This window comes from Gallinula chloropus (assembly GCF_964237585.1).
Source record: "Gallinula chloropus genome assembly, chromosome: Z".
NCBI classification, from domain to species: Eukaryota; Metazoa; Chordata; class Aves; order Gruiformes; family Rallidae; genus Gallinula; species Gallinula chloropus.
The window spans coordinates 29,908,673-29,922,724 of record NC_140089.1 but is presented as its reverse complement, the minus strand read 5'-3'; the positions used below and the strand labels follow the sequence as shown (position 1 = coordinate 29,922,724).

Genomic DNA, 14,052 nt, shown 5'->3' with positions numbered 1-14,052 from the left:
GGTAACATCTTGAATAGTCTAGTCTTCTGTCCTGAAGGCTATTTAGGGGTGCTTCAAAGATACAGCTTTAATGTCACAGAGGTGTGGGGGGGTGCATATCACTGTCACTGATACCATTTATACCAATGAGTGGTGAAACTTCAGATGGTGCATAGTGGCACGTCTGTGATATTAATGCTAGAAGCAGACTAACAGCTTCTTATTGCCTCATTTTCAGTTGCTTAAAACCATCAGAAATGAAGATTCACACCCAAAGCTTTTCCTTTCATGTTTGTGTTGGGAATGGGCTGTCTGTATGCAATGAAAGTACTACAGATTTGCAAGTAACTTGGTTATTGGTAGTTGGAGAGAAAAAGATGCATGGTTCCTTACTATAAGGACATCTGTATAACTTCACAAGACTTCCATAAATTAACAGAGATAATAAATGTGAATGTCTTACATTTTCTATTTCCAAGTTTTTTCATAAACAAGTGTTCACATCAGTATTTTTGATTTTTAAAAGCTGTTTTCACTATGATCATGCAAACTCCCCTCCTAGTTATGAGTTCACATACACACAACTATTACTATTGACTATTACTTCAAATTTTTAACCATTTTCATTTTCATAAACTATTTAGAAGTTACTTTCAAAATATATCAACAGAAATTACTAAATTTTGACTGTGCAGACATGTTCAGAAGGAATGTGTTTCAGCATTCAGTGCTTGTTTATTTGCCGAAAGAAAATAGCCAATCTAAAGAAAACAGACACTAAAAAACTTTTTTTCAAAAAGTAGAATGGAAAGTTTAATCTGGCCTACTAAAATCTGCAAAATCAGTGTTTGGAATATTTAAACCAAATAGTATTTTGACGTGTTTAAAAAAAGTAGTCATTGCAACTTAAACTGCAACTGCCTTGAACCTCTCCCCTCCCCCCGTAAGGCAATTCTCTCTTCACCTATGTCCATTAATCTGAAAGGACACTGTCAGGTGTGAGATTATATGGAAAATTTAATCTGGGGTATATTCAGCAATATTTAAAGAAGAATTACAACTGTGATTAAGTCACAAAACCAAAGATCATGCAAGGAAGTACGACTCATCAGCATTGGGGATCAAATTCTGTATTGCTAAAAATGTTGATTGCTAATGATCCATAAAGATTTAGGGCATAGGAGACTCTTAGCCTGACACTGTCCTCCCTTGAAGTCTCAATAGGTGTTCAGCATCAGATAATTTTGAGGTCTTTTTAAGGTTGGAAAGCTACTACCAGTCAGGTTGGTGCTACTAGTAGTGAGTCAGCTGTAAAGTCTTAAGGGCAATTCTAAAAATGAGAATCTTTTAAATAAGGTGATAGACTAGAAATGAAATAGGAAGTTTTAATGCACTTAGAGGGTGAAAACTATTAAACAGTGTGTTAAGGGTAACAGATGTTCTGTTTCCAACATGTGGGAAATTTTTATAATGGTGAGTCAGTTATTGATAATTACTTTTCTCTCATATCTAATAGTCTATCAGAAATTTGATTAAAGTATTGTATTGAAAGATAAAATTGGATGAATATATGTAAGTGCAACTGATAACTTCCTAGTAGTGTAATCTTACTCTTCCCTATACACTGTTCAATAGTTTTAAAAGCAACATATAAAAGGGTGCAAGCAGATTGGGTTTTTTTCTTTTCTGTTCATTTGGCTCTGTTGAATCTAACTTTGCATGCTTTGCTGTTTTTTGCCCCCTTTCTCACTTCCAGGAAGAGAGCCCCCTGAGTGTGTCTAGCCCAGAGTGTATTGGTACCTGGCTGCATTACACCAGTGGTGTGGGTACTGGGCGTCGAAGACGCAGATCAGGGGAACAAATCACTTCTTCCCCTGTCTCCCCTAAATCACTGGCTTTCACATCCAGTATTTTTGGCTCATGGCAACAGGTTTTTAAACTTTACTTCATTAAACATTATTATGCATTCCAAGCAACAACCAACTGTCTTTAAGGACATCTAATCCCTTGTTATGGATTATGTTTGAAGCAAATTCTTCCACTTCTTAAAATTACTTCCCGAGAATGTTTGGGGGAAAAAGAGCAAGTGCATGTTTTTCCACTGAATGTGTTACATGTTTTCCTAAAATTTGGTTTCTTTATAGGAACTGCAAATGTAACCACAGTAAAAAAGACTTAGTCTACTGCCTAATGAAACAGATTTCTGCTTTGGTTTAGTTGTCCTTTAAGACTTTAAAAACAGCATTGCTTAATTTGGTGGTAGGTAAATTGAAAAACATTTTTTTTAATAATTGCAACCAATACCATTAAAAATAATTTATTTGGTATTCCATATTGCTATTCAAAACTTGTTTTGCATATATCATATTTTCAGTGGCCTGGTATTAACTATTGCAGGGAACAAACTCTAGCACTAATAATTCTTGCCTTCTGTACCCGGAGGTATCTAAAACTCCCAACACAGTACATCATCCATTGGCTTGTACAATATTTTGAAGATATTTCTAAATGCTTGTGGGGGGGGGAGGCAGAGAGGGAGTGGGGAAGCCAACAGGGAAGGGGGGTGTGGAAAACAAACAGTAAGTTCTTTTGAAGTACCAGTGAATATCCAAAGATTGTTTAGTCTGTCAAGATATTGTTTACATGTGTGACAATGGATGGTGTTCTGTTAACCATATCCTTTTTCTTTGAAAATTTTCATAATTTCTTTTTGTTGTGAAAAATTCTAAAACTATTTACATAGGAAAAGTTCATATCAGTAAAGGCTGCGTGAGCATCTGAAGATTACACTGATTGAGCCCGTGCATGGATCAGTGATTGTGTGGTGTCCTCAATAGCTTGTCTGTCTTTCCTTCCCTCCCCTCCTTTTTTCAATACAGGCGCAGTTTAGGAGAGTGCATTTGGTAAAATGAAATAAAATGTCTCAAATGTCTGTTCTCATACCTGTCTTGGTTTGTGTCCTTCCTCATTCTGAATGCTTGCTTTGCACCACTTCATTGCAAGGAACTCATATGTGAAATGGACTCCCTTCAGAAGGGGATATTGCATGATCTTTCATGTTTTATTTACATATTTTTACTAACACTTATCATACAGCTTATTAACACTTGTCTGTCTGAAACAGGCTGCTGTATCAACTTAAATGGATGATTCATGCTGCTGTTCTACTTTCCCTTATTTTTCTGTTTTTTGCATCCAGGTCCTATCAGAAAGCAATAGTAACTTACGAACACCAAGAACTATTCTGGAACAAAAGCAGAGTGGTCTAGGTATGTGCCTGCAATTGAAATTTTATTTGATGTTAGCAGCTTTTCATCTGCCCCCTGTTCTGCACAGTTGTACATTCTTTGAATAGCTTTTATGTTAACAGGATTCAGTAGTACTTGTTACCAGTGTTATATGCTGAATGTCTGCCTATAAACTGGACAGTTTTTCTGCAGCAAAAGTTTTAAATAAATTACAACTGAAAAGAGCAAATTATCTGAGACCGTTCCCACTACTGACTGTACAGCTTGCAACAGGTACACAGGACTATTTTTAGCTTAAATCAAACTTTTTAAGATAATGTACTGCACGACTGAATTTTTGGGTTTTGCAAGAATCTTTTGGATTTAAATGGTCTGCACTGGAAACTGTTTAAATACTTTTCTTCAGAATTAAGGTTTCCGACTATGGGCAAGTGGTGGAGTTGAATGTGTTTTACCAAGGGGAGGGGGATGGGAAACAAATTTTAAGTTTCTTGATAACATCAGGGGTTTTGCACACATTCCCTCTCCTAAAATCAGTTTCTTCCTTTCAGCATTAGAATACTATAATTCAATGAGTTGTTTCAAATTCTTTTAACTCAAGTGGTGCTTCTCTGTTGCTTCTTTGAAACAGGCATACGTATGACATAAGCAAAAATATGAAATCTTGCTCTACTGTGAATCAATATTGTATTTTTTTCTGTGTGTCTTTTCATGGGAAAAATGAATTATAGCAAATGTGTAAACTATATGCATAAACTTAGACGTAGCTTTTTCTTTCTTTGTAACCATCTGTATTTTTTGTATGTCTACTCTTTCTGTGATACTTTTCTCCCTATTATATTTTTCCCTTAGTAAAATGCGTACATCAGGTGCTCTTGTTTATCAAAGTCATGTCCTTTATTGTGTGCTTGCTAAAGTTAAACAACTTTTCTTTTGCCAGTATGTGATACAATATGGCTTGTGGAAGTTGATGTATTTCTGTGCATAGATTTAAGGTATTACATTTGGTGTGAAAGGCTTTTGCCACAGACCAGGCACCAATTTATTTTGGCTGTGATTGGTCACATGTGCTAGTAATGTTTCCCCTCACAGGGAAATTAAAAATGATGAAAGGAAGAATCACTGGATAGATAGTTGATTAAAAAAAAAAAATTAAAAATCTGCTGCTGCTTATGAAAAATGTAAAAGATCAGTTCTGAGTGAAATACCAATTCTCCTTTCAATCAGTAGTATATTCATTGTATGTAAGTTTCACTTACGGTTGAGGATTATAAAAATTGTTGTTATACTTATGTCTGTGGCTTTCAGTGACTTGTTAGAACTCCCATCCTAGTGGTGGGAATGCATGAGTTGCAAAATGCGTCTCACTTGCATGGAGATGTACAAAGTCTTAGCAGAGGAAGTCAAGCTAAAGTTGATGGAACTTTCACGTTTTTTGTAGTTTGTAGGACTGTCAATGTTGGTAGCTGAAATACAAATTAGAGTGTTTTCAATTTGGTTGACATTCTGTTGGGGTTAGAAGAGAAATATTTCCATATCAAATCCGTGGAAACACTTGACTACGTCATTACAGCCTGTCATCTCAAAGGTTGATTTGGATGTAAGCAATGGCACTATTTTCCCAGTTTATATTTGTTTCAGAATTGCAGGTTTTAAACCACACGATTTTCACATCATCATCCTCATCATCTTGGTTTCTGTTTTGTTGTTTTTGTTATGTTTACATTGATGCTAACTGGTAACTTTTCTTTACCAAAAGTGAAAACAGGACAAGAACTCACTTTGTTAAAGCCAGCCCTCTCTTTGCACAAATAGCAGAGGGTGCTGAGTCATGAGTAGAAGCACAATAAATTATGATAGTTTCAGCCTACAAGTACCACTCTGACATTACAAGCATATTGTGAACCTGTCCAAGGCACTGCCAAAAGCTGCCTTTTGTGTGGTAAGAGCCATGTGCTTGCATGCTGCATGCATCCCCAATGTGAATGGACGAACACCTGGTTGTTTGTATGTATTTTCTCTAACTCCCATCAGGGTCTCACTGTGCGGGCCTGTTTAGCGCCTCAGTGCTCGGGGGTTCTTCAAGTGCACCTAACCTTCAGGATTATGCTCGTACTCATCGTAAAAAGCTGACTTCTTCTGGCTTCATAGATGGTATGTGCACACTCTCGCACATGCACGCACAAACCCATGTGCCACATTAAACTCCTAAAGATAAAACCTAGGTTACTGATTTTAATGGAATCCTAGAATCCTTTGCCTTAGTATTAATTGTATGAGTTTCTGTTGCTTCTTTATTGCCTGTAGCTTGCTTATGTTTAACTTAATAGCATAGTTAATTCTTGTTTCTGTCTTGAACACCAGCTCACAGACTTGTGATACATGCCAGGAGATTTCAGCAAGTGCATTTTTTTTTTTTAAGTAAACCAAAAATTCGGTTTTGAAATCCTTTTCTCATTTCAAACTTCAGGTTTTATCATTACTTAGTGATCTTGAAATGAAGTAAATTGCTTGGAGCATATACAAGGAATGAAAGGAATTATAAACTATTAACTTAAATACCGATGGTGAAAATTTTAGGATTCCTGACCTTTTTTCCAGTGGGGTTTGGATTATAAAGGAACAGGAGATCCTCAGATTTGGATAATCTGGGGTAGACAAGAAACACTCCCATTAGATTTCAGAATGTAAAGATGCCAAAGCACAGCACAGCTTTATAGCTCTGAGGTGAAACAGTATACATGCTGATTCCCCTTGCCCCCAATTCAGTATTCAGTGTTCGACTCTGACATGATGTAACCTTGTATGCCAGAATCACCAGCTCATTCTGCTTGTTTTCATACACTTCATTACACATCTTGTAATCACCAACAATCCAAATTTTCTTCTTTTTAACCTCTACTTAGATGTTAGCCCTTTTCCTTTGTCCCTCGTGCATGCCACTCAGTTCTAATACCTTCTCATCTTTTTTTCTTTCTTCTTCCTTTCCTTTTTAAAAATGTCCCTCTTTTGGTAGCTGTTATAAATTTCAGGTACCTGTTTTTCTCTTTCTCAGACACCACACGCGGTTCTGCTGTTAAAAGGTTTTCTATCTCATTTGCTCGACACCCAACCAATGGTACGTTTTGCTTTTATTTTAAAAACAAAAACGAAAACAAAAGGTTCCTTGCTTCATCCCTTTTATTTTTATTTCAAATTTGGGGTGTACAGTATCATCCAGCCGTCTGTCATTCCTAACTTCCAAGTACAACTCCAGATATATTTGTAATCATTAGATATCCCAAATCCTTTCTTTACCATTCATTAGTATAAATACAACATCAAAATTAATTCCTCAGAAAAATCCTTGAGAAAAAGTGCTACTGTTAATCAAGGTCTCTGGAATAAATTACTGTCCCTAGTTTCTTGTGCAATAAGACTGTATGGTACAGAATAAAACCAGAATTAAATCTGATCATTATTGGGCTTACACTTCTTGATAGCTGCAGCTTCTTCTTTTTCTTTCTCCTGCTGAGCTGTTTCCCTGAGCTTCCTGATTCTACATAAATCACTGAATTGACAACTGAAGATTATGACTATCTTCTTGAAGTGATGCTAAATTAAAAAAAAAACTAAAGCAGAAGCTTTGGTTCCATTCATGATAAATTGCTATATTTATCATCAGACAAAAATTTATTTTACCTTATCATACTTCTTTGTTCATCAGATGTGCAAATTGCTTAAATATTGCACTAAAAATCACAACAAGAGGGCTGTCTGTTGCTTACATTGACCTCTTGAGCTTCAAGAGTGAGAGTTAACTTGTCTTCAGTCTACCATAGTTAAAAAAAAAGTCTGGTTTAACGCACAGGACAGAGGTATGTCTTTCTCTTCCTCAGCAAAACAGTGCCTAGCTTTCTACATGATTAACTAGGGCCAGAATGTATCCTGTTCATGAAAGCCCGACTTAATCTTCAGCACCCACTGGATCTTAATGTAGCTTTTCTAGATTTCTTAATTGCCATTTTAAAATGTGCATGACAGCTGGCTGAGGACAGTGATGGTGATACTACCAAAACTGCAGTGGAAATCATCAACATTTTCATGTTAGATTCAAAATGTGTTTCCTTAGACACAAGGTTTAAAAAAAAAAAAGACTGAATTTTTGTTTGCTGAGAAGCAAAGTAGTACTTTTTTATATTCATTTGGAATCCACAGTGACTTTTTGCTCTGCAGTGCTTCTTGAAGGGAAACTGCTATAGTAAGGCTGTGAATTAATACCATTACAACTGTGTTTCATCTAAAAAGCCGATTCTGGTGTCCTATTTCAAACAGGAAAGTTAGGAGTCCATTTTTTTATCTTTAGACTCAAACCAAGTAATAATTCCAAAGTACCAGAAAGTAAGAACTGCATTTGAGTCTGTCTAATGGCATTACTTTCTGTTCCATTTAGCACTATCTTTCTGTGACTGCATTCTTTAAAAAAGAATCAAAATTGCTTTAATGAATGCCGTGAATGTTCTCATTGATGTAATGCAGCAGTTTACCACACATCTTCTACAAGATTAATGCATGCTGTATGAACTCCTCTGAAACCTAAGTATGTTGCAGGTTTCTGAGGGTTCTCTACTAACATAAGAACATATTGATGTTGTTTTGTCTGTCCCCTGGACTATCATTTTGATTCTCCTTGTCCCTTTCACTCTGTTTTTTCTTATTTTTATGTTATCACACCCTCTTAACTCATTTCAGACTACTACCCCATCTTTAGTTCAAGGAACATGGTGAAACAAGTATCTCCAGACAGTGCTTTACCTTATTTTCTGGGCCTCTGTGCAGAACACCCACACCTCTTTAGGTGCTGGTCCATTTCCTCTGTGGAATTTCTAGGCTCCAGTGGTATGTCTCTATAGCTTTTAAATGTAAGACAGCAGGGTGGCTTTTTGAGATACAGCGTTAACCCTTTCATTGTCTTGCCTTTTGATGGGGACAGTGCTTGAAGACAAAACATAGCCAAAATTCAAAGGCCTTTAGTTTACAGACAATTTCTTCTTTTTGTTTTGTTTTGTTTTTAAAGGGATACTGTCAGGCTTCTTAATCATTAAGATTCAAATTTATTTCTCCTATTTTATCATGCAATTGCAAAGATACTAGAACAACATACTGTGATATGGGTAATGGGGGGTGGAATTCCTGAAAGAAGTCAAGAAGTCAACGTTTTGGGGTTTTTTTAATGAGCGTTTTGAAATTCCTTTCTGGTTTTCTGCAACACTGCACTACAGCTGTAATAGTTACTAAAAACCTGACATTGTCCCACTGTGTTCTTTACAAAATTAAAAAATAATTCTCACTAGAGTGACAGTGATTTTTCTGCCAGGGTAAAGAGATAAATCTTGTATTTTATTGTAATGCAAAGAAAGGGTTTGCGCTTTGCATGCATAGTTATTTAGGATATTAGTATGTCTGCCAAACATCTTGGTGCTTACACTGAGGCTCAGCTATTGCCTTTATTAGGAAAATACCAATTGAGTATGTGATGGCATTTCTTTTGTACATGAAAACCAAGTTTCCATGAGATGCAACATTTTATTTGTAATATAAGTGATGCTGACACAAGTACACTTCAATTGATGGCATATTTGAAGCAACTGTCCCTCAGATTTAAATATGCCCAAGGTGACTCCAAATACAAATACAGACATTTAGGGGTTGAAATTTTGCTTAGTTACTTCTCTATGCAAAGTACTAAATGGGGAGTGAATGGGGATCACTGGATATCACAGGAATACTGATGCTCATGGGGGAGGTAACAGTTCACAGTCATAATGGCATCTCTAATAAATGTACCTTGAACTGAAATTCTAAACATTATTTCATTCACTATTGTTTCTTCATTTAAATACCTTAAAAGAAATGTAGCAGCTGTAAATTTACAATATTGAGTTGCAAAGTTGCAATGTTACAGGTGTACCTTGAAAATGCTGATGGACTTACTTTCTTCTGAAATGCAATTGGATGAGGAGCTGTTCATTGAGTTACCAAACTGGCTTCACTTTAGAAAACTGCAGTTTTAATTTTTTTTTGCCAAGATGTTTAATTGTTTTTTTAGTATGCTAGTAATATGGATATGCATGATTGGTGTATGATCAATACTAATGTAGCCAAAGTCCAATAATTTTTTTTAGATTTTGGGTTGCTATACTTACCTGTTCTAATGTGAAACTTTAGGTCTTTTAAGTACTGTTTTTAAATGCAAAAAGGTAGGTGTAAAAATGTCTTACAAAGTTAAACTTGTAACCTCAAGGTGCTAACAGTGGTTCTTGTTTGATATTTAAGGCAATAGTTTGTTTTCACAGAATACTGAAGATGGTAGAATGTGAATTCTGCAAAATTATTTCTTGGAAGTTACAGCATTTTTAGCTCTTGTCTCTAAAAGTTGACAACATAGCTATCCTATTTTACCTCCATGATTGAGTCATTTAGTGTTGTGGCAGGTATGAGAATGAGTAGGAGAAATACTACCATTTCCTGAGTTGTTTGCTGGGTTTTTTTTTAGTGACTTACTTTTCCTCTAAGACAAACTTAGTATCATGAACTGGCTTGGGAATAGAGCACTGTTGTAATGTTTGAAGACTACTTCATGTACCATGGGATTTGTATCCCACAGTATGTTACATGGTACATTTAGTTCAGTACACTCTGGAAATTGGCACATCTTGTTCCAACTCCGATAATATTTAGTGTCCATGATTTCAAAAGTACTATGTCTGTATGAGATTATTTAAAATAAGTACTTTTTATAATGCATTAACGCTTGCCTATGCAATAGCTTAAATCCTTTCTTATGTTTGGAAATATCTCCTTTTTTTAATTATTTTTATTTCAGGTTTTGAACTATATTCCATGGTGCCTTCTATTTGCCCTTTGGAAACTCTACACAACTCCTTGTCTCTGAAGCAGGTGGATGAATTTCTTGCCTCTGTTGCTGCTCCATCAAGAGAAAATCTACAGGATACATGTACTGATTTTAATTTGTAAATTTGTTCATTTTCAGTTGTTAAATATTGTCTGGTTAATCTTTCTAGTATCTTAGAGCTAACAAAAAAATGTAAGACTGTGCTTTAAAAAAATATGTACATAAACTGTAATTTTTGCGGTACTTGTTTATGGTATGGATACTGTCATAATTCATTGACGTAATGTCTCTGACTGGTACAGTAAATTCAGCATTTAATGAAATCATAATTAGTTTATTTCTTCACATTAAGAACTTCACTGTACTGTTGTGGTGGTTCAGCCCCAGTCAGTGTCTGAGCACCACACACTCACTGTTAGCTGAATGACAATGAATGTTTTGTTTTGTTTTTAAACAATGTTGCCTTTTACATCTTAAAACTGTGTTATTTTCTGCTTCCTTCAATATTATTTGAAGTTTCATCTTGGCTGCCTTGCAGATACTTTTTTTTTTTTTTTAGTAGATTATGCTGCATGTTCAAGTGATCTTGAAATGCAAATTGCGTTCTACCCATGTGCCATGTCTCTGGGAAGATGATCTCTTATTGTGACTCTAGTGCTTTGTTTTCAGAAATGGCTTCAGTTAGGTCAGATACACCATGTATTGGGATGCTTCTAAGTCATGTGTCAGGTGATTGACAATTATTCATCTTGAGGAAACCTTTAGAGACTCATGCTTTGATCAGAAAATTTGTACTTGCTAGTACTGACACAAAAGCTATCTAGATGTTAGGAATTTTATTTATTTGTTTGTTATTTTTAGTTTTATACAGTTTAGATTTTAATCAGCAGCTGGTTTGACTGGGTAAGCCTCCTACATCTGTGAAGAAAGATAAGCAGTTCAAGAAAACTGATAATACTGAAAAAAGTCATAGAGGCTTACAGATACTCTGAAGTTCTCAGCTATTTGAAATGTTTTGCTACACTGGTTAGGAAGTTCATGCTTCCTCAAAGTCACTTCAGAATTTAGAGCACACAATGAAAAAGTATGTTAAAAAACCTGTCATGCTTCTGTGGTGGGTTGGTTGTCACCTGTGATGGCGTGGTTGGAACACCGACCTAACAGAATAGGGGCCACAGGTGCTTTGTTTTCCTTTTGCTTTCCTGTTGTTGTGGTTAAGCCCCAGCTGGCAGCTGAGCACACCTGTCTCTACTGCACGTGTTTTTCATCGGCATTTTGGACTGAATGGATTCCCGTGCACCCTTCATAGCTTAGGGGAAAGTAGCAGTAATGCTTGTGCCAGTCTTCTGGCAAGGCACCTGTCACTGAAACTTGGCTTCACTGTGCTGGCAGTGTGAAGTTAAGTCACTTCCTGAAGTAAGGAGATTTGTAGATTTGTCTCTGTTGAGCATTGAAGTTTTGACACTCAGGTCAAGATCAGGTTGTGTAACGGGCATCTGTGTTGCTGGACACACACACAGCTCTGTCATTGTTCTTGTTGGTGTTTTGCTGTGGTGACCTGTATCTTCTCTCTCCCCGCCCACCCTCTCAACCCCCAGCTTCTCCAACTCACATGATTCCACTGTCAGGAAGAAAAATTCCTTTAAATACGTATACCCCTGCAAAAATTCAACCAACGCCACTTGAAACTTTGCCTGAAAGAATAGCAATAGAGAAACCAACCTTACGTAAGTAGCTTCTGTCAGAGGCAGAACGACTAACTTCAGTACGTCCTTTTGAGCAGTGGGGTATTTCTTAGATATTGCAGAATTTCTTAGCATTGCCTGTCTGTAAGTGGGATCATTTTACAGTCAGCAAGAACTCAACAACATTGCACAAGTAGTTTTAGCAGTAAAATTGTGCTAATAGTTACTTTGTTATACTCTATGAAGTGGTTCAAAGAATTTCTGTGGCCTGAAACTTTGTGGGGTTTTGTTTCATTTTGAAGTACAAGGGTTTTGCAGCTATTGCCAAGTAAGACAAGCAAAGGGTATTTATTTAAATGGCACAATTTCTAAGATGTTTTCTAAACTTTTATGACAGATCTCTGTTATCAGGTTCTGACTACAGCTGCCAATAACATGATGCATTCAATCGCTAGCATGTTAAGCCTGAGCTATTGGCCAGATACACCTCTTGTGAATGGCTGTGCTGTTTAAAGGGCCCCTAGAACAAAATCCCATTGCATGTCTGATCTCGTTAGATACAGTACAGCTCTCTCTGTGTTTCTGTGCTAGGTAACCCTGCACTTTTCTTGCTTTTGGTGCTTTTTAGCATAGGTATTTTAAGTGCAAATCCTAATACTTTTAATTTTCTTCCTTTGTGCAGCTACCGCTGAATCTTCTGTCTGTGTACCTGATGTTCAGCCATCTCTTGAAGAGGCTTCACTAGATGTAGAATTTAGTGGTGAAACTTGTTCTGAGAAGAAATGATCAGATGAAACTGGAAGCAACTCCTCAAACACCTGCATTCAGATGAATTACGCAGTTTCAAAAGCCATTTATGTCTGCAGTTCATAGTGCACTTAAGACTCTTTAGTTTATACACAGTTATCTAGTGTGCACGCTACATATTTAGGTCAAATGTGTTTTCTCATTTTCTAAAACATTTCAGGAAATATATTTATCACTTTGAACTGCATACCCTTAATGGAAAAGCTGCACATGAACCTTTTCAGTATCTTCAAATACTTACTGTAAACTTGTACAAAATGAAAATACCAATGCAGTGGTATGTGTTACAGTGGCTCCGCTGATATTGCTGTAATAAAGGCATTGTCCTAATTATAAACTTCTATTTTCAGGAGTTTATAATCTCCCTGTGAATTTCCTCTGTGGGCTGAATGGAATGTAACACACATCTTGGCTAGAAGCTTTTTTTTTAATTTAACTATATTTCCAAAGAGATCTCTTTTGCCTGGTTTTGAAGATAAGCAGATGTTTTCTGCATTTTAATTATTTTATATCACATATGCTGCAATAATTAGGCATGGTGGAGTGAATCAAAATATTTTCACTTTTGACTTTTTTTTTATTATTCTGTGTTTACATCAGACCTGTAACATTCAAATACACCTTCTCTTTTGTTGTTTAGTATACATGAGTGTATACGGGTACCTGTGTATCATCCAGCAGATAAAACTGTCTTTTATTATATCTTTATCAAAAATTTCTTTTGTTTACCAAAAGGCAGTTTTATTTGCTTTGCCACATTTCTACAAAAAGGTGATATTAAAAAGCAGGTTTTATAAAACGAGAAATGGTTACAGCTGGTCTGCTAGTAAGTTTATCCTAAAAACTGTAAATATTCCATCTATGTTTTATTATCATCCTTTCAGAGTAGTGAGAGGGATTGTCATCTATGAGAGCTGAGTGCTTATTGTTGGAATATACTCAGGATTCTTCATGGCCTGGGAATTTTCATACCTCTCTCCTCACAATCTAGGGGTTTGACAACAGAGTTCATTTAAAAAAAAAAAGTTATAAAAGTTGAGAGAAGCTCTAGTCAGTTGGTGGAACTTGGGTTATCATCCAGTAATCAGTAATCATCCAGTCCCAGCAGTTCTTGTGATTTTTATCTGTGGCATGAAAAATTACTGAATTGTAGTTATCCCAAACATATGAAAATACTGTCCACTTTTATAAGTTGAAGTGGCTGATTATTAATAACTGACTTGGTAAAGTTAGATAATTCCTTTCACATGTAAGTTGCAGAAGACATAGCTTCTGAGTAATATTTTTAAGTAGAGCTCTTACTTGCCTTCAGAGCCAGTGCAACTATAATTACAGTCACTTTGCCACAGGTTGTTTTCAGTGTTTACCACATGTGAAATGGCTTCAGTAGAATAATTCTGAAAATACTGGTTAAATACCAAAAATATGAAGGGTTTTG

At 36.1% G+C, this 14,052-nt stretch overlaps 1 protein-coding gene across 3 annotated transcripts in view; it reads left to right on the top strand.

Annotated features, from left to right (window-relative positions):
- The window catches only part of PPIP5K2 (diphosphoinositol pentakisphosphate kinase 2), a gene marked incomplete at its 5' end in the record, with an annotated part of 39,359 nt that extends 26,745 nt beyond the window's left edge, over nt 1–12,614 (top strand). For 2 of the 3 annotated variants that reach the window (XM_084278720.1, XM_084278719.1), the window contains 7 exons: nt 1,736–1,909; nt 3,179–3,248; nt 5,262–5,381; nt 6,283–6,345; nt 10,093–10,224; nt 11,721–11,849; nt 12,490–12,614. In XM_084278720.1, the coding sequence (XP_084134846.1) occupies nt 1,736–1,909; nt 3,179–3,248; nt 5,262–5,381; nt 6,283–6,345; nt 10,093–10,224; nt 11,721–11,849; nt 12,490–12,593 (792 nt within the window). In that variant the 3' untranslated portion in view covers nt 12,594–12,614. Of the gene's footprint in view, nt 1–1,735; nt 1,910–2,858; nt 2,883–3,178; nt 3,249–5,261; nt 5,382–6,282; nt 6,346–8,045; nt 8,106–10,092; nt 10,225–11,720; nt 11,850–12,489 lie in introns of all 3 variants that reach the window. The other variant, XM_084278718.1, reaches the window with a different exon arrangement.
- Between the last annotated feature and the right edge of the window lie 1,438 nt (nt 12,615–14,052).